This window comes from Pagrus major, chromosome 2, assembly GCF_040436345.1.
Source record: "Pagrus major chromosome 2, Pma_NU_1.0".
NCBI classification, from domain to species: domain Eukaryota; kingdom Metazoa; phylum Chordata; class Actinopteri; order Spariformes; family Sparidae; genus Pagrus; species Pagrus major.
This window is the reverse complement of record NC_133216.1, coordinates 17,088,110-17,112,225: the sequence shown is the minus strand read 5'-3', so window position 1 is coordinate 17,112,225 and position 24,116 is coordinate 17,088,110. Positions and strand designations below refer to the sequence as shown.

The 24,116-nt window shown below is 41.7% G+C and overlaps 1 protein-coding gene across 1 annotated transcript in view; it reads right to left on the bottom strand.

Moving 5' to 3' along the window:
* Positions 1 to 24,116, bottom strand: part of limk1a (LIM domain kinase 1a) — a 48,424-nt gene that overhangs the window by 3,784 nt on the left and 20,524 nt on the right. The window contains exons 4-10 of the mRNA XM_073494961.1: positions 18,096 to 18,234; positions 4,545 to 4,654; positions 2,992 to 3,207; positions 2,587 to 2,692; positions 2,210 to 2,421; positions 1,673 to 1,859; positions 1,351 to 1,437 (exon numbers count right to left, since the gene is read on the bottom strand). Of these exons, the coding sequence (XP_073351062.1) occupies positions 1,351 to 1,437; positions 1,673 to 1,859; positions 2,210 to 2,421; positions 2,587 to 2,692; positions 2,992 to 3,207; positions 4,545 to 4,654; positions 18,096 to 18,234 (1,057 nt within the window). The remainder of the gene's footprint in view (positions 1 to 1,350; positions 1,438 to 1,672; positions 1,860 to 2,209; positions 2,422 to 2,586; positions 2,693 to 2,991; positions 3,208 to 4,544; positions 4,655 to 18,095; positions 18,235 to 24,116) is intronic.

The following is a 24,116-nucleotide window of genomic DNA, read 5'->3' as shown; positions in this document are numbered from 1 at the left end:
TGTAGAACAAGTAGTTTTCACGGTAGTATGACACCTCATAAAACATTTCAATCCCTGAAGGCCGGGCTGTGAGGAGAAGGAGGAGGGTCCCTATTACACACACACATAAACCTGATTTACTACCCTTCAAGTCTCATGACGTCTTTGTCTGAAATGTTCGGTGCATTCGTATCTAATCTTCAACGAACAAGACTCACACTGCGTTCTTATACCCATACTATCATACTATTTTGTGTTCTAGAAATATATTTAGTATGCTCCACTACATAGTATGTCAAATGCAGCAAGCCAGCATACTTTTCTGGCTGTTCTGACCACCGCATACTTTTTCTTTTTACTTCTAATTTCGCATTACAGATTGCAATGGATGTATCAAAAACAGTACATGCTTTGTAAGCTGAAGTATGCACTGAAAGTACCAAGAAAAAGTCTGGGGTTTAGATAGCAGCCTCAGTAATGTGAGACTTGGGCCACCTACAAACAAACAGCCAGTGGGAGTAATAATCATGCCTCATTGTGGTCGGGGTTTGTTTCAAAGCCTCTCTTTACTCTGTCGTCGTCCACACCGATTACAAAGCAGAGGCTCTGATTTATTTTTAGGTTAGGATGAAACTAACACCCCACACATTCATACACTCAACCAGATGGGAACAATCTTCCTTAACTTCAAATGTCCCAATTAGAAGGTTGTTAACTGGATCAGTGAGTCTACGATAATGAAGATCAAACAGGAAGATCAGGAGCGATTCAGTTCAAGGGTAACAATGACTCTTAGAGAAGTCTAAACTTCTGTGCATGACTCATTCTCTGTTATCTTTTCACATTAATGGAAGGACAGGAGAGATTAAGCCGTGTGCGGGAGGTAAAATAAGCTCCGCTCATCCATCATTTTTGGGAGAAAAGACTGTTTTAACACTCCCTTTTGTCCTATTTCAGAAGTGATTTTTTAGAAAGTCTTTTACTTTCAATTATTCAGGCGAGAGTACCCTTTTTATTCAGTCCTGTCCCACATTCACACAGAGGAGCTGCTAATTTTAACTACAGTCTTCACTTCAATGAACATTCGTCTTTTACTTCCTCAGCGCAGATTTTTCCAGCTGCTTCAGGAATTCAAACCATTATAACCTTGCTTCACTAACTTTAGGGCACTGGCTGCTCCGTTTTTTAAAACTGGAATCAAATCATTAGTGCTATCTGACTGAATGATGTTTGTATTCAAGGAAATGATACTGACTGAGTTCAACATTTACCGATTTCAGATTTCTGACAAACCTTTGATTTGGCCTTTGAATATAAAACTGAAAAAATCTCTTCATGATGTAACGTCTGGGATCGTCCATCTCTACTCACCTCTTTCAGGAATGTTCTCTGTGTCTCGTCATCAAAGCGAATCAACTCCTTCATCACCATCACCTCCCCGGTCTCCCTGTGGGTCACCTGTTCCAAGACAGACAAATCAAGTTGAGCAACAAGTTGGGAGACATTTTTCTGATACAACGTTAACCATGAAGAGTGTTAGCGTGGGAAACAGAAACTCCAGAATGTATTATAACCACAAACATTTGCCTCCACACTTCTCTAGACTCAATGCTGCCATCTTGTGGAAACTGTAGGTACAACTACTGTAGATGCAAGTACAGGCTTGTATGAAAATATGCTAACAGTGTCTGACCTTGATGGCCTGTCCGAAGCAGCCCTTCCCCAGCACCTCGCCATGGATGAGGTCAGATGGCCGGAAGATGCGGTGCGTTCGATTGGACACGACGCGGAGCGACTCCGATCGATTTATGTCCTTCCTCTGGGAGATGGGGGATGCTGCGTTGCTGGAGCCTGGTGATTTATCGATGCTGTAGCTCCGCCTGGGGGGAGAGAGGGGAGAGAGACAGGAAGAGAAAGAGGAGAAGCGAAGAGGAAAAGAAATGAGGAGGATACAGCATTAGGAGTGGTGAAGAGGAGGGAAGCAGGGTACTTTATTACTGTCTGCTGCTGCAATAAGAAATGTTAACTTATGGTCTAAAATGACTTCTGCTATTCATGAAATATTAACAGCGTCATATTCATTTGAACCTCTTACATATACACATAAAGTAGCAGAAGAAAATAGTAATCAAAGTAACATCTGTGCCTACAAGTTTCATCACAGCATAAGAAAATAAAAAAAATCCCTAAAACTTTATAACGAGTGTCACCACGTCTGTAAGTTTCTTACGTGATTATGCGGGACTTCAGGCTGCTGATGTCGGGGTGGGGGGGCGTGGTGATGGGCAGGATGGGGCTGGGGCCCTCTGACAGCGGGGTGGACAAGCGGCGGCCCACCTGCTCTTCGGCCTCTGAGGAGCCTCCCTCCTGCCCCTGACTGTGAGGGTCGTGTTCGATGGTGAGCTGCAGCAGACGGCTCGTCTCCTGGATCAGCAGGTCAATCTGGAGAGAAAGACAGAGTTCAGATGGGTGATGAGTTCACTGTTATAGTTAAAGAAAATGAATTTTTTTTTTTTTTTGCTCGCTAGGTCTTTCATTTCCATTTGCATTTTTACAGTAAAGTACAATATTTCAGGAACAATGTGTTGGGTACAGTGTAGTGAATACCTCATCCAGTGGGACATTGTGAATGGGCGTCCCGTTGATCTCAAGGATCCGATCTCCAACATGAATGGAGTTTTTCACATCTGGACTGATGCAGTCTGCGTCCACCCTGAATAAGGAAGAACAATAAGCAGAAAAAATTGTAAAGACGTCTTTGAATACCTTTCTGCACACAGTGAAATGTTTCGTCTCGACACAGACCTGAGATCTGATAAAGTCTCAGTCATTTGAATAACAGTGACTCACATCTCCTTTTCTTCCCACTCTATTATATTTTAAATGAGTCTCATCCATCACACTGTCCTCCATTTTTCATCTACCCTTCTTCATCCTTTGTCCTCCACCATGCTGACCTCTTCTAGTGTTATGTGTCCTCTACACATAAAAACACAAAGACAATAAACTCACTGTGAGACTCTGACGGTGTGTCCATGTTCAGGACTGTAGCCGTTGGTCGGGCTGAGCGGCTGGTCAATGGCTACAGAGAAACCTCGCCCCCTGCGTCCGTTGTTGCCCTCGGCGGAGGCCGGGATTGACACGAGTGTGACGGTGTGAGGGATCCGTGAGCATGGCGAGTCTGGCAGTGACACCGGGGTGACGATGGTCTGGTAGTAACAGTGACCACTGGAGGCAGAGAGGGAGAAGGGAAGTTATAAAAAAAGAAAAGAAAAGGGGAATCCTGGGAGGTTTCAGGCTCTACAAACATCCATGCAGTCATAAGAGAAACGTCAAGTTCTCATTACATCAGTCTTTACAGCATCACATGTTGTTGACTGGATGTTTCTTTATCTGGCTTTGGGAAAATACTGTGCAGTCACTGTTCAGATTAGAGGGACAGCGTGACCTCTGATAAGTTCAACAAACAAGACTATTTTTCTTTAAAATATGAAGAATGCTGAGAACGTAAGGAAGACTCGTGAAACTAAAACAACCGTCCCTCATTACACTCTCTCATTTATGCTTCACTTCAATCTAACGTGAAATTTTACTGCTGATTTTCTTGCCTGCGGTCACCTGAGTCGACCTGCTCGGGTTAATCTCTCAATAAATATGATGATCTGAGACAATCACAGTGTCATCATCCACTTCCACTCCCAGTAGAGGACAAAGGCTTCTCTGTATCTCTGTGTAATGCGGCTTGTTTCACATTGAACCCTCTGTTTTTGAAGCCTGAGGCTTGTTGACAGTCACATTAAAGAAACAGTTCATCCAAAAATGAAAATTCAGTCATTATCTACACAGCCCCATGCAGATGGAAAGTCAGGTGAAGTTTTTTAGTCCACAAAACATTTCTGGAGCTTGACAGCAGGTCAGTGCTGCTGTACTCTCCTAAACAACTGAAGTAGGTGGGGACTTGTCCAGTGTGATCCAAGTCTCAAGAAGCCCACAGATCCCAAGTCGATTTGAAAAGGTTTACTACTACAGGTTTACTACTCGAACCATTAAAACTGTTGGCGCTGTTAATCTGTTAATACAAATCTTCCCTTCTGAATCTACTATGTCTTGAGCGATTAACCACAGTACATCTGTGTCAGCTTAAAATAACTGTAATTTGAGTAGCTTTGTCAGTTAATCTGCAAAATACCCAAAAAAGCACCAAATTTCAAACCATAAGCTCAAACATTTGCACTAAAACTGTGGTTGCTGTGAATTTCCACCGTGTGTTGAGTCAGTTGTCACCACAAGCCTAAAATAAGCCGCATGAATTTAAGATTTCGTCAATCAATTGTAGCTTCTTCATTTCTTTGTGGCTTTGGTTTCACTTCAAAGGGAATTTCAAGTGGATTCAGTCTGCTACAGAAGAGGGATCATAAAAACTAACGATAAAGAATTAATAGTTTGGCAAATACTCAAACTACAAACTGCACAACATGAGTCCAATTAATGTGAGATGTCTGTGACATGTCTGACATCTCACATCGGGTGTTTGCATTTCTTCTAATAATGCGCTTGAGGCTCACCAGTAGAGTTTGGATCTCTCCACCAGAGCGTATGTGTCTCCATCACCGATGAACGCCCTGCAGTTCAGACAGGTGAAGCATTCTGGATGATATTTCTGTTCCCCTGCGACCTGTTAAGAGAAAAAAAAAAGGACACGGTCAAATGAAAATCTGCCTCCTGTGTGCTGTTAAAATCTGATGCACGTGGATGTCAAAGGGATTGTTCTCTGATCTCTCGCTCAGGGGCAGAAATTCTCGGCAGTGTTTTTGATGTGACCAGAGCAACAGGCAACACGAGGCTTTAATAACCGGTCCGAGAAGTAGGGCGAGGTCTGGTCACTGAGAGAGCTGGGGAGATTGGATTTGCTGCTGCCAGATCCCCCCATCCAGAGCTTAGGGCAGTTTTGCAAACAAGAGAGGGAATTGAGTTATGGCCAAAAAAACAGAGCAGGCAATGAGGCAGATTAATCACACTGGCAGATCTGAGGAGGATGCTGCCGCTGGAGGTTTCCACTCTGGGTGTTCGGGAGAAAACCAAACACTTAAAATGATCAAATGAATCACAGAAAAATGAAACCTCACAACCTTCCCCTTTATACTGCTGCTCATTAAACCTGTTTGCTTGTTGCCGCTCTGATCGACTGAGAAATCGATAAAAGTGGCCAACGCCTCTACATATCAACATCGACCCCTTTTAACTCCTTCAGGTAATTTAGCGCCTATCGATGCAAATGACCCTCCCACTCACACACCTAACGACTTTTATGATTAAACATGAGCCACCATGTTAAGCACTAAAGGTCGAGTCCACCGAAGCCGTTCGCTCCCCCGAGGCTGTGCTTGTGGTTGCATTTTGTGCTTTGAGTGGCATAAAAATTTGGAGGGAGTGGGCCCCCTGACAGCACTTTTCAACTGCAATGATCTGCAATGCTAATTCAGTGTACGAGGAGCGAGGAGGGGCGATGTATGGAGGTGAGCTGAACAAAGACTAATCAATTACATGCAAAGGAAAACCAGGGAAATTGAAGAATTTTGTTAATTAAAGAGAAAGATATTTGCATAATGTTTCTTTAAAAAGACACATTTAGAAGATTAACAATACATAATTCAGAGATTTCTGGGTGATAAAAGTTCACAAAATCGTATTTGTAAAATCAGGTTTCATATATCAAACAAAGATCACCAGAGGGCGAATACGGAGCTCGTGGATGAAGCCACAACGCTGAGATGCTGCCTTAAAATTAACCAGAAAACTACTTATCCCCCAGAGAGGAATGAAACTGAAACTGAGACAAAAAGGAAGAAAATGTGAAGATCAAAGAATCAATAAAATCAATGCGTAGAGCCATATGTCTGCTGCCCCACCCTCCTCAGAGAGCAGCAGTGAAACCACGAGCGCACACAAACAGATAAACACATGCTGACGGCCCTCGGGGCTGCAGGGAGAAAGACACTGTACAAGTACATTAATTATCTGCTTTTTAACTAATTAATCGGAGAAGCTGCTTCCAGCTACATACATGGAAAACATGCCACCACTTAGCTTTGATACATCCTGACTTTAATGTATTTTTCTGAAGAAGTGGGTTTCTATTCTGTTGTTTAGTGGTCACGCTGACGACAAAACATCAGTGGAGAGACAGAGAGAGAGCGAGAGGAGAAAACAGAGATGTAATGGCTTTGTAATGGACAAGAGAAGAAGGAGCGAGCCGTAGGGGCCTATTGACCAACTTAATTTATTTAGTTGTCCTCCATGCACCCTCATAAAAAGGAGATATAGACAATAACTGTCTGACATCGACGGTGAGTGTAAACACAACGCATCAAAAAAACAAAAGTATGAAAGAGAGATGAGTAAAGAGAATCTAAGAGATGTCATTTTACGGTTAAACGACACATTTATCATAATGTTTAGCATCACATTTGTCTGCGGATAGCTGTGAATTTTCTCTCTTTATGTGTGAGCGTGTGTGTGTGTGTGTCACTTAGGTGCAGCCCACCAATGGGAAAGACAGGAACAAGAGGACAGCTGGACGGAGATGAAAAGGGTGTGTGGCTCTGCACAACCTGACACTGTGGCTGCCATTTGCTTGTCATGCAGGCATGACACACACACACACACACACACACACACAAACACACCCATATGCGCACGCCCTCTCTAAAACCACATCAGACTGGCGACAGCTGCTGCCCTCACATTTAGGACATGCTTCCTCTCCAAAGCGTGAATATAAAGACAGATAGGAAAAAAGGAATTTTTTAAGGAATCGTCACTGTGTGATGTCAAACCGTGTGACTGCTTGACGAAAAGACAGATTAAAGAAACATCACATGTATTAACACATCACTGGTTCCACTTTTTATCTTCACTTGACACACACGCTGTGTGTGCGTGCTTCTTCAAGCCTCTCAGAGTGTTACCGTATGTATTATTTGTGTATTAGCTCATCGTTCCTGTGAGTGTGTGACTGTGCTGGTCATGAAGCCTCGCGGCCTCTTCTGGTGACCACAAACTAAACCGTGTGCAAATGTCTCCCTGGGGGAAGGGTGAGGGGTGGCTCGAGTTGCAGCACAATGTTCAGTTACCATGTGTGATGGGGACCTCGGTCACATAGTTAACTTGACTTCAGAAACAGTTCACTGAGTGTACGTTATGGGATAACTGATAACATTTTTGGTAGGCTAATTTAGTGTCACGTTATTGGCATAGCATTTTGTAATTTATGGTATTTTGGGTTATTTTTCTGCAATCTGATTTAAAATCATCCCAGTTTACATCATTAATCATGTGTCAGATTAAATGTGTCAGTATTTCATAGCATGTCTTTCACGCTTCCCTCTAAAAAGGTCATATTAGCAAGCTAACGTTTGGGTTGTCAGTAAGCTTGCTAGCATGCTAAGTTCGGTCAGCTACGCAGCAGTTAACCTATGCCTGGCAGTGACAGGGTGTTGATATTTGTTACCAACTAATCTGAACTGTTTTCTTGTGTTTCAACTCATTTTTATTTGCTAGTAAAGATTGGTAATGTGAAAATTGGTCAACAATCAGCTATGTAAACAGTTGTAGTAATATTACAAAAAAAGGTCCAAACAATATTGAACTTAACCGTCAATCCTTTGAAAATGCAAGCATATATTTTATTATTATTTATGAATACATGTTTCAGATATATCAGCTTATGCTAACCAAGCTCACATTTTTGGTAGGCTAATTCAATGTCATGTTACTGGCTTAGCATTTTGCAATGTGGGTTCATTTAGTGAAATCTGCCTTAAAATCATCCCAGTTTACATCATTAAACACGTGTTGGGCCAGACATTTCAACATTTGATATAACGTCTTTTACTCTTCCCTCTAAATCAGTCACATTAGTGAGCCAACGTTTGTATTGTCAGTTAGTTAGCTAGGTTAGCTACGTAGCAGTTACATCTGGCAGTTACTGGATGTTGATATTAAGAAACAACTAATCCTTTAAGGGTTCCCGACTAAAAGGTAAGGTAGCCTCGTCTTAGTCTTCTATTTGGAGATTGAGTGATAACACTGATGGCGGTCACTCCCCAAGCACAGGATGCATAATTACACTTTGGCCTGGTGCTGTCTCTGGCTTTTGCTTCTGGATAAGAAGGCAAGGGGAGAAAATGCGCTAAATTGAGTTAGAAGGCTCCTTCTGACAAATTGCCTGCAACACATTCATGCTAAATAATGCCTTGCTCAATGCAGACGTGGTCAAGCAAGGAGTTATCACTGCAGGGAAAAACTGCAAGCGACGGTCAGCCATAGAAACTGTCAGCTCGGTGTGTAAGCTTTATTTGCTTTTAATGATTTACATGTGTGACCTTAAGTTGGCTGAGGAATGTGAACACACCTTTTTTAGCCATTTGGAGGAATTTATGACGCTCTAATGCTCTCAGCGACACTAAACAGCTAAGGACCATGTTGACAGTCAGTCAGGGATATTTAACAACTCCTTTAGGCCGTCAGTCACCCGTGTTGACTTTTCCAGAGCTGAGGTCAGGGTTATCACTTCTCTGGACAGAGCAGTTAGTTTGCTATCTACGTCACATTTAATGTGAATGTTTAGATTTGAGAGGTGACAACTACTCCTAGTCCAGACCAGACCAGATGACTCAAAAGAAAACTTGAAGGTCAACAATTTAAATAGAATAATTGATACAATATCTCACAATCTCTCACTTCTACTTTTTAGTTGCTATTTTTATTTTGTCATGTTTCAAAATCAGTTATTAGTTCCTTTTTACGACCGCATGACAGTGTCTAGACATTTCAGATTTCCCCCCCAATTTCCTCACATCATTTCATCCTTGTTGATTATATTCGAAGAAGAAGAAGTCAAACCTCTCAATCTCATCCATAAAAGTAACAAGGAACATTCAAGATGTTAGGTTTTTAAGATTTCTAAAACCCATTTAACTTCTTTTATATTAAAATTATCCATGTTTAAGTCAAAGTACAATGCTTTCAGCCTGTAAAATGTAAATCTTGCTTGGTTTTCTTAACCCTCCATTCTGTATCTCTGGGTTTTGGACTGTTTTCACAATTTTGTGACACTTTGTAGACACATTTTCTATTCTAAAATCTAAAACTAGTACAGTTTAAGGTCTTGTTTAACACAGAGGATGGAGGTAGGCCTGCAACTAACTATTACTTTCATTATTGCTTATTCTCCTGATTACTTTCATGACTAATAGTCCAAAACCCCCCAAAGAAAAGCAGCAAACCCCCACATTTAAGGAGCTGGAACCAGAAAATTGACATTGACATTTCAGCTCGATTTTAGCATTTTTATGCGATTCATTTTCTTTCAATCGTCTAATCGATTAATCGTCTCATCATTGCCGCTCTAGTTAAAGGTGAAAGGGAACAATATTTATCAGGTATGACTTAAGATCTAAAAGTACATGTGTGTTAGTTAGCGCAAGTGTTTATCTGAAGGAGGACCTCATCATGAACCTCTACAAGTCCCACATAAACACCAGTTGGACCCTCTGACTTCACTCCGCTCCGGCTAAATGTAGACCGATGACCTCATCACAACACTAAGCTGAAGGTGCTCCTGACCGCCCTCACCAAATTATGGGGGATCTGGCTCTGCTTAACCTCATGTTTGATGTAATGAACTTTTACTCCAAACTCAACACCACAGTCCATATGTGAGCGAGCTCCCAGAATGAACAAATAACAGAAGAATTGTGTTTATAAAGTGACCTCACGCGGATGTTTGGAGGAAATACTAGAAACAACACGTGCATGAGGGATCTGATACTCCCCACAGAGAGCGAGAGTAAGAAAGGGGGTCAGATCACAGAAATGTGTCATCGAAGAAACACAAAATATGATCAAGATGTTTCACACGGCTGCTGGAGTGGAAACAAAGTCAAAGGAAGACATGATCCTGATTCCCCTTTAGACTCTCTACAGTTGACATCATTTAAGCAAACACAATTAGACTGAAAGCCTGAGAGAGAGGACAGAAGCCCACATTGATGCCCTCTGAATGGAAACCCCCCTTCAGCTACAAACAGTACAGTACCACAGTAGACACACAGGCCTCAGCTTTAGAAATGCTCTTAATGTTTTCAGCTTCTTCCCTCTTCTATGTAAGTCTCACATCCACTGTGGTTTACACACACAGTGTGGCCGGCATGTAGGTGGTAAATAAAAATAACCCGGTGCAGTGACACAGTTATTAGACAGGACAACTGTTGTCCAGCTCTGAATGCGAGCACACTTTTAAATCCCACTTTTATCAGAGGATGAATGCTCTCTAAAAATAGCTCACGTGCCATGGCTCATCAGTTTTTCATGACTTGTAAAAAAAAAAAAAAAGCCGGAGCGCCGCGCAGGAAAAATGGAGCAGATCTGTAATTACAAGGCAATAACACTGACCCAGTTTACAACAAACAGCAGCGTACAGTATCATGCTTCAGCTTCAGTTTTAAAATTAAAAAGACGAAGATGGAAAGAGTATGTAGAAGCAACCGGCAAACCATCTCAACCAGCCACTGGAGAATGTCTGCCTCCCTGCCTCCTCGCCGGCTCCTGTCCAACTGTACATCACTCATCAGACCCAGTAACCCTGAGCAGCAGCCTCACCTTCTTATCTCTTTTCCACAGCCTGAGACAGCAGAAGCTCCAGAAAAACAGGTCTCCCACCATGTCAGCGAGAGCTGGCGTCTCTCCTCGCTGGTCTAGTTCATTCTACTACCCTGGCAGGCGATTCCCCCCACTGTCACAACACAACACTGGCAGCGGCCAAGCCGGCCGGAGAGAGACGGAGCTACAGGGGGAGGGAGGAGGGAGCAGCCCACGCCTCTGCAGCTGAGCTCATCTCTGAATCAATGTCACTCCTCCTGGCTCTCCCCCCCTCCCACCCTTGCCTTCCTCTTTGCTATGACCTCATCGTTTCCTGTTTGGCTCCGCCCACCCCCTTGCACACGCGCCACCCGGCTGCTTCAACCACACACACACCCCTCCATCCCCCACCCCCTGGTGTCTTCAGTAAATTCCTCTTCTTCTTCTTCTCCTTCTCTGCCTCTGCTCTCACGCTGCCCCCATTCCTGCAATCACATTTCGAAAACCAGTGAAAACCAGCAGAGTGACAGTTACAGGCTTGGCTTCATGTGGGGGAATAATGTTCCTCATTCGCTCATTTGTTTATGTTACGTGTTGAATTTCATGTGCTGTTTTGTGTTAAGTAAACAATTGTTTCGAGTATATAGATGATAAAATAATATAGTTTGTGACACTGTAGCGAATGGCTTTGTTTACAGTAAAGTGTGTGTGCTCGTCATTACTCTGATTAGTCTAATGTTTGTCCCTTATTAGAGCTGCAAAATAATGATTTTCAGTATCGGTTAGTCTGTCAATTATTTTTGCAATTAACTGATTGTTAGGTCAATAAAAATGTCTGCGAGCCCATAGTGATGTCTGAACTTCTTTTTCATTACAACTTCTTTTAAAACAAATGAAAAAAAGTGTGTCACAAAGGGGCAGTTCACCCCAAAATCAAAAATAGATATTTTCCTCTGACCTGTGATTGTTAAATTGTATTTTCTTTTGCATCTTTTTATGGATAAAAAGGTTTTTAAACATTAACGGTGTCCTCGTCGGCCGAGCTTTGACGTTAGCCAGCTGAGTTAGCTTAATTAGCTAGCCTCTCATCCATGAGTAGACGCTCACTTCCTTCTGCACAGTGATATAGTTAATGGTTGTAGTTCAGGAGAAAGAAAATCACAACAAGGTCTGTGGATTATCTAGAGTAACCGGGTTATCATTCTGGAAAGAGACGATGCTGCTGAGTATTATTTGGGCGCTTTGAGCACCACAAGCCATCTAGTACCATTATATTTAAGAGAGGGTAGACATCTATATGGCTGATATCTCCAAAACTATGTATTTTTGATTTTGAAATGTGTCTATTTAAAACTGCTTGGCTGATTAACTTCCTTGTTTGAAATGTGGTTGACCGCCTGACTTCAACCAAGACACAGTCCTTTAGTCACATGTAGAATAAAGGTGATGTTATTGTCTTTCTTTAAAAGAAGCACACAGATCACATCACACAGCACTGAGCATAAATTAAGACATATCATATGCTTGTGTGATCTTTATTAAAAGCATTCAGCCGACCAATTCTCCCTGTCCTTCCTCTCCACCTTTTCTCGGCCTCATATAATCTCTCTTCAGGGGTTTATCTTTGCTGCTGCGTCACTCATTCTCCCACCCTCCTCTTTCTGTAGCTCCATATCTCACTTTGTTCGTGTCCCTGACATGTCCTGCATGCCAAGTGTCGATCCCTCCCCTCGCTACAAGCCAGTGCTAGAGGGACATCTGAGTGGGCAGATATTAATAGAGGGCCAGATGCCCTCTCCTCTGCCTGCTCTATGTTAAAGCAGTAAAGAGAGGTGGCTACTCCAGAGGAAAATACACCATCATGAACTTTATACCTCTAAACAACATCTGTCTGGTGTTCAGTGAGTTCCTGCATTACCCAAGATGTTTTACGTGCTGAAACACAGTTCATGTAAAGGGTAAGAGCAGAGCAAGTTTTCTTGCTTCACAAAAATGGGAATAAGCTTCAACTGTGCCTTTTGCTTGGAGCTAATATATGAACTCTCGCTGTATAATTGATGAAAACGGTGAAAAAAAGCAGTCCCAAAATAGTCTGAAAATACATGTCTTCATCTGTAATCCTGAGTCTGTCTCTAGGCGGCTGATAATTTGTACAGTAGGTGCCATTATAAATTTAAATCATCTACGTCTATACAAGCGCTGTGGACGATTTATTCAAGCTGTTAAATGCTGCTGGAGTACTAATAATTCTTCATTCATTCCGACAAGTAAGACCTTTTATATATAAGTAATCATGATATATTCTTAATATAAACATATTTACCACAGCCGCTTTAACATTATCTCGTAATCGTTACTTTCGGGCCTTCGTATGTTATTCTGGTGCCAGCGGTGACTGTTCAGAGATATTAGTCAAACCTGCCCGCAGTCAGCTGAAAGTGAAACCCAGCAGCCCACAGTCGCGCCATAGGGGGGGAGTTTCCTCTCTGGAAAGAGGAAATGCTAAACAGATTTTAAAAAAGATCAACTTCTTTCAGCTACACCTTTCTGTACTGTATTTGACCTTCCTGAGGTGTTTTCATGAAAAGAAAACCATCCTTTATTGTAAATATAATGCAAAACAAGTTTCTACAGAGCGACAGAGCTGCGCTCAGCGTCACTGATGAGATCACCCTGTTGCTAAGATCACAATGTCCCAACTTGAACAGCAACAACATCTGAACAGATAATGTTTCCCAACACTTATTACACATGTATCTGTCTTCACTTAGAGGCAAAATAATCATCAGGCATTTTACAGAAACAACTAGCAGATTCCTGCTCAACCACAGAGCTACCTCACAACAGTGGGAGTTGATAAAGTCACTGTAGATCTGGGACTTTCCACTGGACTGGTCGCCAACACAAAGTCTCTCCATTTCACAATACTAACCACATACGTAGTGCGTAGGTAGTATACTTTGTAGACCCCTACAATGATTTCCATGATGGTGTTTGTCTCATTGCCCTTTTGTTTTTCATGTATCAACTGTAAGAACATATTGTGTTTTTTGCTTGAAGAAAAGATCTAAGTATATCTATCACACTGAAACAGAAAACAAGTTATCAAGATGGTGCGAGGGGAGAGACACAGCACAAGATGTAACATGCAGAACATGTGATTTGAATTTCATAAGGGTCGATATGATGCCAACAAAAAAACCCAAAAAGACTCTGAAGCACTTGTGGTTTCAGGGAAATTTCTTGGATTTCACCTTCAAAAGTGTGAGTATATCTTGCAATCCCAGAAACAAATCAAGAGAAAAGAAACAAAGAAAGCCCCTGAGATAAAGATTTCCTGTAAATACTAACATGATGAAAATAAACAGAACACTGAATTGATGAAATAATAGGACCTGATGGAGTAACAGCCAGAGGTTTACACAACAAAATCATTGACATGTGGAACAACAGAATAAGACTGATTCATCGTTTACAGTCCATGAGAAGAACTTGTTACTTTAGCAGTTTGTAATCAAAAGTGGAAACCTTCATGTTCAACCAACACTAATGCTGCTTTAGTTGACACTTAACTCAGGGTGTCTTTTTCTTATTCAGACCACCAATCCTGTTTGTGCTTTCTTACCTTTTAAGCAAGCTAACTTAATGCCAGGACTCGCTGTACCAATAAAACTCAGTCAGTGGCCCAACATGACTGAATCAATATATAACTGGTAGCAGAAACACAGAAGGCAAAATTGAGCAAGAAACTGTGTTGAATGTGAATCATTTAGACACGTTTGTCTTCCTCACTCTCTGACATATCGCCTGATGTTTTCCTGGAAGTTATAGCTACAGGTGACTAAATTAAACACTCAGATTTTTCAAGTCCACTCCTAAACCATGTCTAAATTAAAGGTTTGACTCACTGCCACGGTAATGAATCCTTAAAGTCTTGTGGGTATATATCAAACTTATGTCCACAGAGTGATGTGGCAAAGATAACGCAATGACGGTGAGAAACTGTGAAACCAGAAGCTTCTCCCAAGATCTAAGGGACCCAGGTCGATGCCTGGCCACGCTCCCATCAGCTGGCTGTGAGCCCTGAGTTGCCTGCAGAAAGGCTGATTGACTCTAAACTGGACAAGGAGACGACTGAGATCACTGCACATTCATCTGTCAGAGGATGTCGGATGGCTGGAGAGAAAGAGGGCTGGTGGGAGAGAAGATTGGTTACGTCAGACAACTCAGCATTCAGCACATACATCAGTCTCAGTGAGGGTAGTAAATAACTGAGTAACTTCCTCTGGCTGAATTACTGCTCGTTGAGTCAAGGCTGAAGGTGCTGACAGGAGCACAAGCTGAAGCTGCAGATACACACCTGTTCGCACCTAAACACACACATACCCGGCACGCTCACACTGTACGAACACAGAAAGTACCCACAATATAATATCATAGTCTGAGACATCCAATTCAATTAAGACAATGGCCCTTCCTCAACAAATCCATGCAAGACATTTTATAGATGTTCACTGAAAAGCAACCAAGTTGTCTTGAGTTTTGGGCTCAGAACCAGCAGTCGACTGAACAAACGCTTGTGCTGGAGAGTTCACCGGCTCAACAATTGAGCCAACATGTACGAGAACTTGTGCTCTATCAAACAAAACAATCAGCTGGTAATACACATAACCTCCTTGGTAAAAAGGCTATTGTCAAAGTGCAAACTTGAAGCATGTATGGTGGGCATCACTGTTCGGAGTGATGAAATCCAATGAAAGGCAAACATAGCTCAGTATTGTTTCTGTCTGGCTGACCATCAGTTTTATCTTCTGTCTGCAGACTCTGACTCATCGCTGCATCATGGAGCTCGATATGTTTTCACTGACTGTGACAGCAGCTTTTTTAAGGTGCGCTGGCATCAGTGAATTTTAAAAATAGGACTGTGTTTTCTGCTAATCTGCACAGAGTGACTGTGCATGACTGGAGTACAGTCTTCTCCAGCTTCCTGGGTGTGGCACAGATGTAGGGAGCCGACCTCGTCTGCACGTCTGCACGGTAATACAATTTCTCCGGCCATCTTGGCAACTAAAGCCTCTCAAATTTGCTAAAGTGTAACTCCAGAGACAGTCAATCAGAGGCTTTGCACTGTAAGAGGAGCAATAAACCAGAGAAGGAGAAAGAAGAGGAGAGACCTAATTCACTTTAGAGTCTCCTACATGCTTCATTACTGAGATTGCACTGCAAAGAGCAGGCTGTCTGGAGGCATGATAAAATATACACACACACACACACTCAGGGATGCATAGAGCAGTTGAGCCATGAATGATTTCTGTTCACCGTGGCCGTGACACATGACCTGCCAGAAGCTGCTGGCTGCTGAATCTGACCTGGAGGCAAATGTGTCAAAGAGGATACTTTATGTGCAACGAATGAACTCAGCTTTTTATTCCAACCGGCCAACAACAGCCAATAATTAATGGTTTAGTCAATAATCTGTTTTTTTAGGTGGCTTTAGAGGCAGTTTATCGCCTCAAATGGAAACTAAATACAAACACATTTTTCTTCGTAGGAAATTTAAATACTATGATGATATTTAGTCTTTAAATCCCACTTCAAAAAGCAGCTACTAATGACGTGTTTTGAAATGCAGGTGATTATTTAGTGTTTTGTCATATAAGCCTCCTGCTAAGTAGACAGGCGGTAGTTTTCCAGAATAAGAGCGTCACATATTTGCACACACATAGTTTTCATATCTCCTGCTGCCGGTGCTGATAATTCTAATTTTACCTCGCTGAGTGAACACAACGAGGATTACCACAAGCAACTCTGCAAAGTTTACCAGTGATGACTGAGCAGGAAGGACAATGTACCTCATGAATCCTGCTGTTGTTGAACACCAAATGTGTACACACCGTAGCTGTGTGGCACAATCTTATTTTTAATATAATACTGGATGCTTTCTCGCTTTTTATCTATTTATCTATATTCTTTTTATTTCTGTTAAATTTGTTGTTTTTTCTTTGTATGTGTTTGTTTGTGTCGAAGTATTTCTGATGCGAGCTGCATGTCGGGAAGTGCAAAACGATGACAGTGTTTGATGGGGATGTGATCTCCCCCTATCAAGTCTCAGACTTGTTTGTATATCAGATAGTTCAACACTGACCACATTTCTAAATACACCCACCAGTTTATGCAAATGTTTTCCCTTATCAGGTAGTGAAGCTGTATGTAAAGTATGTATGTAGCTGTATGTCCAGCTCCTCTGTCGAGCGTAAAAAGAGGCAGGACACCTGATAAATGCATCTGAACATCACAGTACACGTTGTGGAAGAAGGGCTGCAGCTAGTTAAGGGTTATTTTAATCATGAGTGAACCTGCTGATTATCCTCCCAGTTAACTGATCAATTCACGTCTTCAATTGTCTCGTTTTGTTGATCTTATCACACAAGACAAAGAAAAGGCACAAATCTTGAGAAGAATCTTGGAAAATCAGAAGCTGAAATGTGAGAAAAATGGCTTAAAACGTCAACTGATTATCAAAACAGTTGCAGATTAACTCAACTTATTGAGTGTCCAGCTAATCATGTCAGCTGTATTGATAAGATGCAGCTTAATTGCATCAAAGTCATGCTAAAAAAACCAAGAGGAGCCAAAACTTAACAAAACTATTTCATGTTGCATATTTGTATGTTTTAATGGTGTGCTTGTCGTGATTCTGGGTTTTACTTTAAGTGTTTCCTGTTTTATTTTGTAGGTTTTATCCTCATGTGACTTACACTTCCTGTCTTTCTCCTTTTTCCTATTCAACTGTGTTTCATTAGTTAATAAGTCCTTGTGTATTTAGTCCATATGTGTTCCTTCACTGTTCTGGTCCTTGTGCCAGTCCTGCGTTCTCCCCGTCAGTTCCCTAGTCCTTTGTTTTTCCCGGTGTTTGTACTCACTCTTGCTTTGCACCTGCATTTGTGCTGCTGCTGGCTTTGCTACGGCAGGAAAATAAGACATATAAAGGCCACATATTTTATTACACTGACATACAGTATTAATCAGTTTCTTGAAGCTTTGAATGTGTGTGATTTCATCACTAATCAACAAATAGACATCGCTCTCCTTTGATGCCGTTATCTTGTCTTTTCCATAATGCAGCAGCACTTATCTGCAGAGGTCCAGTCTATTTATCTGCTTTCCGGAGCTGTGACCACATCTATTCTGCACATGAACCTCTCTGCTCTCCTGTGTCACAACAACAGCTCAAACGTTCACTGGTGGTCTGTAAAACAATCTGACAGAGCGACCAGAGGCTTCAGGGTCAGTTACAGGTCTGGCACTGATCCTACGTGCATGTTCGTATGTTGGCTGTAAATGTATGGACTCAGGTGTGTGTTTTTATCCTCTTGTATGTATGTGCGTGTCACAGCTCCAAGCTGTAACTCTATCAGCAAACAAAGCACCAGGGGGGTGATGAGAGATGAGACTCAGCGGATGGATCCTCTTACCATAATGAGGCCGGTGGTGATGGGGTCGTTGCAGCCGTGGCAGAGCTCTCCGAACTTGGCCCAGTAGTCCTTCTTGCAGAAGAGCCGTCCATCTTTTTCATAATACCAGTGTGACAGCGAGGCGCTGCACTCACAACACCTGATAGAGGAAGAGACGGAAATAGATTCATGAGCAGTGGAGCAATTAATTAACACCTTTTAATGAAGCATTTGAAGATTAAATAATTTCCTTTGGATGGAGGTGGACATGAGTGACATACAAATCCAGACATGCCAGCAGAAACAAGAGAGAACATCGGAAATATGCTAATTATGCATGATTCGTCATGATCTACACATGCCATCAATCACTGATTCTCTTAACTGTCAAACACAGTGAACACCTATCATAGATATTCAATAAAAAAATCAATGTAGAATAATACAACAATGAAAGCAACCCCCACCATCCTTATATTTGAAAAGCTGGAACCTGAAATGTGCTTTACAAACAATTTAAAACAATTAATTGATAAAGGAAACTGGTCTTTCTTTCAGTAATTCCTTTTAGATTAATATGAACTAATATGAACTATTATTTTCAGCACATTTGAGTGAGCAGAAAAAGCAGAAAAATAGTGCCCAACGTCATCAGTACGTCACTGAATCAGCAGGCTAGACCTCCAGGTGAATGAAGTTGTTTTTGTGTTGACAGAACATTATGTTTTACTGCACTCTGTAAAAGTACTTTAACCCTCCTAATGACACCCTACAGGGCCCCAAATGATAGTTGTCATGGTGGTAATAAGTCCCTTTGTGGATCTATCACTCACCACCCCAACCTTAGGTGGAACAGACACATGAGATCATGCCAAAACACAAAACTATGACTGGGCCTGAGACAACACAGTATCATTGCAGTCAACTACAACAACATGCTTGTCAGTGCAGAGTGCACTTGTTTACTAAGTCAACCTCATGGATACCATATAAACATTTCATGAGGAATTCTCTATCTGCAGCCATGAAGTCTCAAAATCTCCTTTAGAGGTTCAATATGTAAGATTTTAGCAGAAAAGATGCAACAATTAACTATCAACAGTGTGAGGAAAGAGCAGTGTTGATGTTATGATGTCTGTGTATTGTGTTGCAGAGATATCTACTAAAGTTAGCATGCTAATATACTAGCCCCTGCCTGTCCTGGTCCAAAGCTCCTGTACGAGTGTTGTAAACACCAACACTCCCCTGGTTCTGCATGGCTAACTGAGCTAACTAGCTAGCGGAAGTTGTGTTTAGCAATAGTTAGCGGTTACACCAGCAATAGTCCAGAGCTACAATCATCGTGGGAGGTGGTAATTAGTGATATTATATCTGAAACACTCTTCATCAGCCAACATCAAGCAATGTCAGGGGTCGAACTTAGATTAAAATACATTTTGGCTAGGAAATCAGTAGATATGTTCTTGGTGTGTTTTTAGTTTTTTTTATTTACTTTGATTTGGCATTGCAAAATGTATAGAAATGTATAAAGTGCTGAGGCTACATGACTAGCATACCTCTTGTTGTGAGTTGCAACAGCTCGCTAGCAAACCCTCTTTAAATAATGTGGGACAAACACAGCACTGTGTCTATGACTCAGCAGGTGTTGAAATGCCATTAACAAAAAACAATGTCTAACACTAGTGCGGTATCTGTGCTAACATTAGCAAGTTAGGCTAACTATCTTCCATTTTCCTAGTGAGGGCTTGTTAGTCTAGCTTGCTAGCTTCACTTTCAGAGTTGAATACAAACTTGCCAAATATTCATTATCAATATGAAAGAAACACAACCACACATATTATATCAACTTCAGTAGGCTGTAATTGTAGATTAAGCTTAAGTGTTCATTTGTATTCAACTAATCTTTATTAATACCACGCTTTAATTGCTGAATTGGCTGCACTACTCTTCGTAGGCCTACAGACAGACAGACTGCTATCGACATGTTGATCTCTACAGCTCTGGTCCCTCCATCTGTCACCAGAGTTCAATACCAAGCTGCTCTTAAAGTCCAGGGTGACTGATAGACATCGGATCGGATGCTGACAGAGTGAAGGGCGGATGATGAAGAGTCGTAGACAGACGGAGGTGATAATACGGTAACAACGAGCGTGTGTGGAGATTACAAGTTCAATGCAAATAACCACACGGACTACTGCACACGCTGGTTTGGTATTCAAAATAATGATAAAAAACAGGTGAGTACAGGTTATTTCCTGGTAAGCGATGATACACGATAAGACGGATTTCAGAAGAAAAGCGGATGTTAACAATCTGATGTGACTCAGGCTGAACCTGTTGAACTCACCATGTACATCGTTGATCCCCCTATTGATTAAACAAATGTGTCATTATAATGTGTTTGCAAACATGAAATCTTCATATACGTGTTGATGTTGGTAAGTGGGCACATTTGCTCTGGATGTGGCTATAAATCAAAATGTGTGCTAATCCCTTCTCTTATGGTAAAAGCATTTCTGTATGTGCGTGCTTGCAGGCTTGCATGTGCATGTTTGTAATCTGTATAAATCTGTGTCTAACAGCCATGACTAAGTGAGCGTCTCCTCTCCTTCCCAGTGGAGCTTCCCTCCCATCAGCCAGCCGTCTGGCCTCGTCTCTGCTCAGGGCGGCAGCTTAAATCCAGGTCTGTTTGCTCTCAAAATATTAAACAGCCCGCATGGCTTCAAAGGCTGGAGCAGAACAATTCACTTTGTCCCTCGTCTCATTACAATTTCCTGCTATTGATATTTACACAGAATTGGACATTTTCTTCATTTTAGTGACATTGGAGAGTTCTCAGCGTCAGGCTCTGATTTAATGTGACAACTATAAATGTGCTGGTTGCTGCTCATTCTGGCAAAAACCTGCTGTGATGTCTTGTAGATTTGGCTCATTTCAGGCTTTCATGTTCTCAATCAATATTTTATGAACATCCCCCCCAAACGTATCTCATACATTCCTCATCCAAGTTCAAACTTAAAAACTTAAAACATTAAATTAGAGGCCGATGGATAGAGACAGGTCGATGCCAATACCGATTTTAGGGAGTAACAAAATCAGATATTGATATATCGGCAGATATACACATATTTTTTGCAATGATTTGAAGAAATCAGTGCATTGAAACAGTAACATTTATCTGGGAATTTAATCATAATTTACTCCAAGCATCTTTTACTGCATTATGACCTCGAAAAAAAGGTTTTATCTGGGGGGAAGTTGCGTATTCTCCAACATATATGCCGATTATACAGTATCTGTGATAGGCTAATATCGGCTGATGATATCGGTCAACCGATAAATGCTACGTTACTACTATAGTAATATTTTCACCATTACATGGACTCGCAATAATATATTGATCACAATGCATACTGTCACTTTACTTTGTCCACATAGCTAGTGCCGAAAGAACAGAAAATCAATCAGCAACTATTTTGATTATCAATTAATTGGACTTTTCAAGAAAAATGAAGACTATTTCCTGCTTCTAGCTTCTCATTTGTAATGATTTGGTGCTTTGAAACATTCAAAGATGTCACCTTGAGAAAATGATCGGCAGAATAGTCGCTTAATCTTAAACTGGAGTCTCACTCTCACCACTCTGACGTGGATTTCTTTCTGTGGGGGCTTAAACCTGATTTGAATCTGTGCACTTTATTCTCTGGTCTTCATCACATGAAGACAAGACGACACTTTGCTGAACATGTTTGAAGCTGGTTGGTAAAGTAACAACTAGTGAAGGTCTCATTAATAAATTCAGCAGAAGCAGCAACTCTCCATGACTTTGCCCGAGGTCTCGCACCTCCTGCAAGCCTGCACATGCACACACAGATACACAACTTGCAGCACAGACACACACATACAATTTATTTATTAGACAGACAGACACACCCACTCTTCCCGGCATCTGCATGCAGAGCTCCACTGCAGCTCAGCAGATTGTAGCAGAGCTGCTTCAGTATGCAGCATGTTTGGGTGAGCAGGGGGGGAAGGAGGAGACCTGGAAGTGGGTCAAGGCTTTCAGGAGACGGAGCTACTCAGCTGTCTTGGCTCTCCACCGCTCAATAACTGCGTGCACACACACATGCTGAAAACCCCCACTGTGGCAAAGTCATACCTGAGGAGGGTACACATGCTCTGAGGCTCAGTTCCTTCATAGTAAAACCTCTCTGAGCTGCAGAGCTGGGAGTGGCAGCAGAGTATTAAAGATATGAGTGAATACATTAGTGACTCCCAGATGGAAACGCCAAATTTCTGCCTCCAGGACAAGAATCTTATCTCAGAGGTGGAGGAGACAGACAGTAACGCTTAGTTACAACTCAAGACTCACACGAATATAAAAAATTATTCATCATATTAAAAATATCAAATGCTTTTTCCAGCTAGTGTGTCAATGTGTGCTCACATTTGGGCTTTTTTTTGTGCGACTGTATTTGTGTGTGCATCGGCACGGACGAGTAAGAGGATTATCAGTGTGAAAGACTTAGAGAGAGTCTTTGCCCACTCTGCCATGATGCCCCGAAAAATCCCCAAATCTAGCTGGATGAGAAGCTTAGCGTCCGCTCTCACCTTAATGTGGAAAAAATACAAATTACAATTACATGCCCTTTAGCAGAGAGATCAGTAATAAACCTCAAGGTCAGAGAAGAAAATGAGTGCGAAAATCCTTGAGAGAGTAAATGAAAAGACTAATATCAGACAAAACGACAATAATACCATGGATGGATGATTGATTTAAGACACAGAGGACATAGAGAAGACAAAGAAATGGTTGCGTAGGACACTCAGCCATAAATATCTCCTGTGAACAAGTGAGAGGGAGCAGAGCAGATTTCAGACACCATGAAACCCAGCTGGATACCCCGAGGGTCAGGAAACAGCCAATGACAGAGAAGATGAGAACGAGGGAGTCGGGTGAGTAAATCTGCAACTGTCCCCCCACCACGCTCTAATCCCTGATGGCATTATATACATGTCTGGGAGAGCAGTAAATTCCTTTTCCAGGTCAAAAGGAGGCAGACTTTTCCCTGGCCTCTCACCTTCTCCTGTCTGTGTTTTTCAGAGTCTGTAATCTGTGAAGGCTAGTTATCAAATTCTGAGAGAAAACCTGTCGTCTTTTAGCTCAGTGGTTCTCAACCTGGGGGCTGGGATCCCCCTAAGGGTCCGCAAGATACTGTCAGTCTGAGGAGACTGAGATCATTTACGGTGGGTTCAGTGCAATTAAGCAATTAAGCAACAACAGTGGAGCAGAGGTGCTGCTCAGCTGAGAGCTGGTGGCTCTAGAGCAGACAGCCGGGGGCAGAGCTGTACCTTCTGGAGGAGTCAACACCTGGAGGCAGATACTGCTCTGATCCAGAGATTAAGGAGAGCTCACAGTTTGCTTTCCACTTTTTTTTAAAAACTTTTTTAGGAATCTGTTCAGTAGTTGTTGAGATACTTCAGCCTGGATGAAAGTCATCAGAGCCATAAAGACATTCAAACACATCTCTTTTCTGACATTTCTTCAATCATAGCTTAATGGTGAGGTAGTTCAACTTCTTCAAAAAATATTCAAATAAAAAAAAATTCTCATGTTTTATCAGGGTCAAAAGAAAATAAATTAAAATCAGTATTACGGTTACATATTTAAAGTTAGTGGACATATACATGAGAAATGAATGTGTAAGTGTGTTTGTGCATGTGTAGGATTAGATATTGTTATATAAATTACGGTACACCAGATGAATGATCCATGTGCTGCTCTGCTGTAATTCACATTTATTATTCCCAATGTGATTATCTCATTGGACAGTTTCATGATGTAATATGTTTTTGAATGACTGTGCTTCTATTTATCATGCTGGCAGTCTGACCTGGGTCAATACCTAACATGATTAATTTGTCCCCGGTTGATATGAATGAGCTGAAGGAGAATGAGAAAAACATCAGGCCTGAATGAATGAATGGAATAAGATTCCCAGAGGGACAAAGAGCTGAAGAGGATGAAAATGTAAATATGCT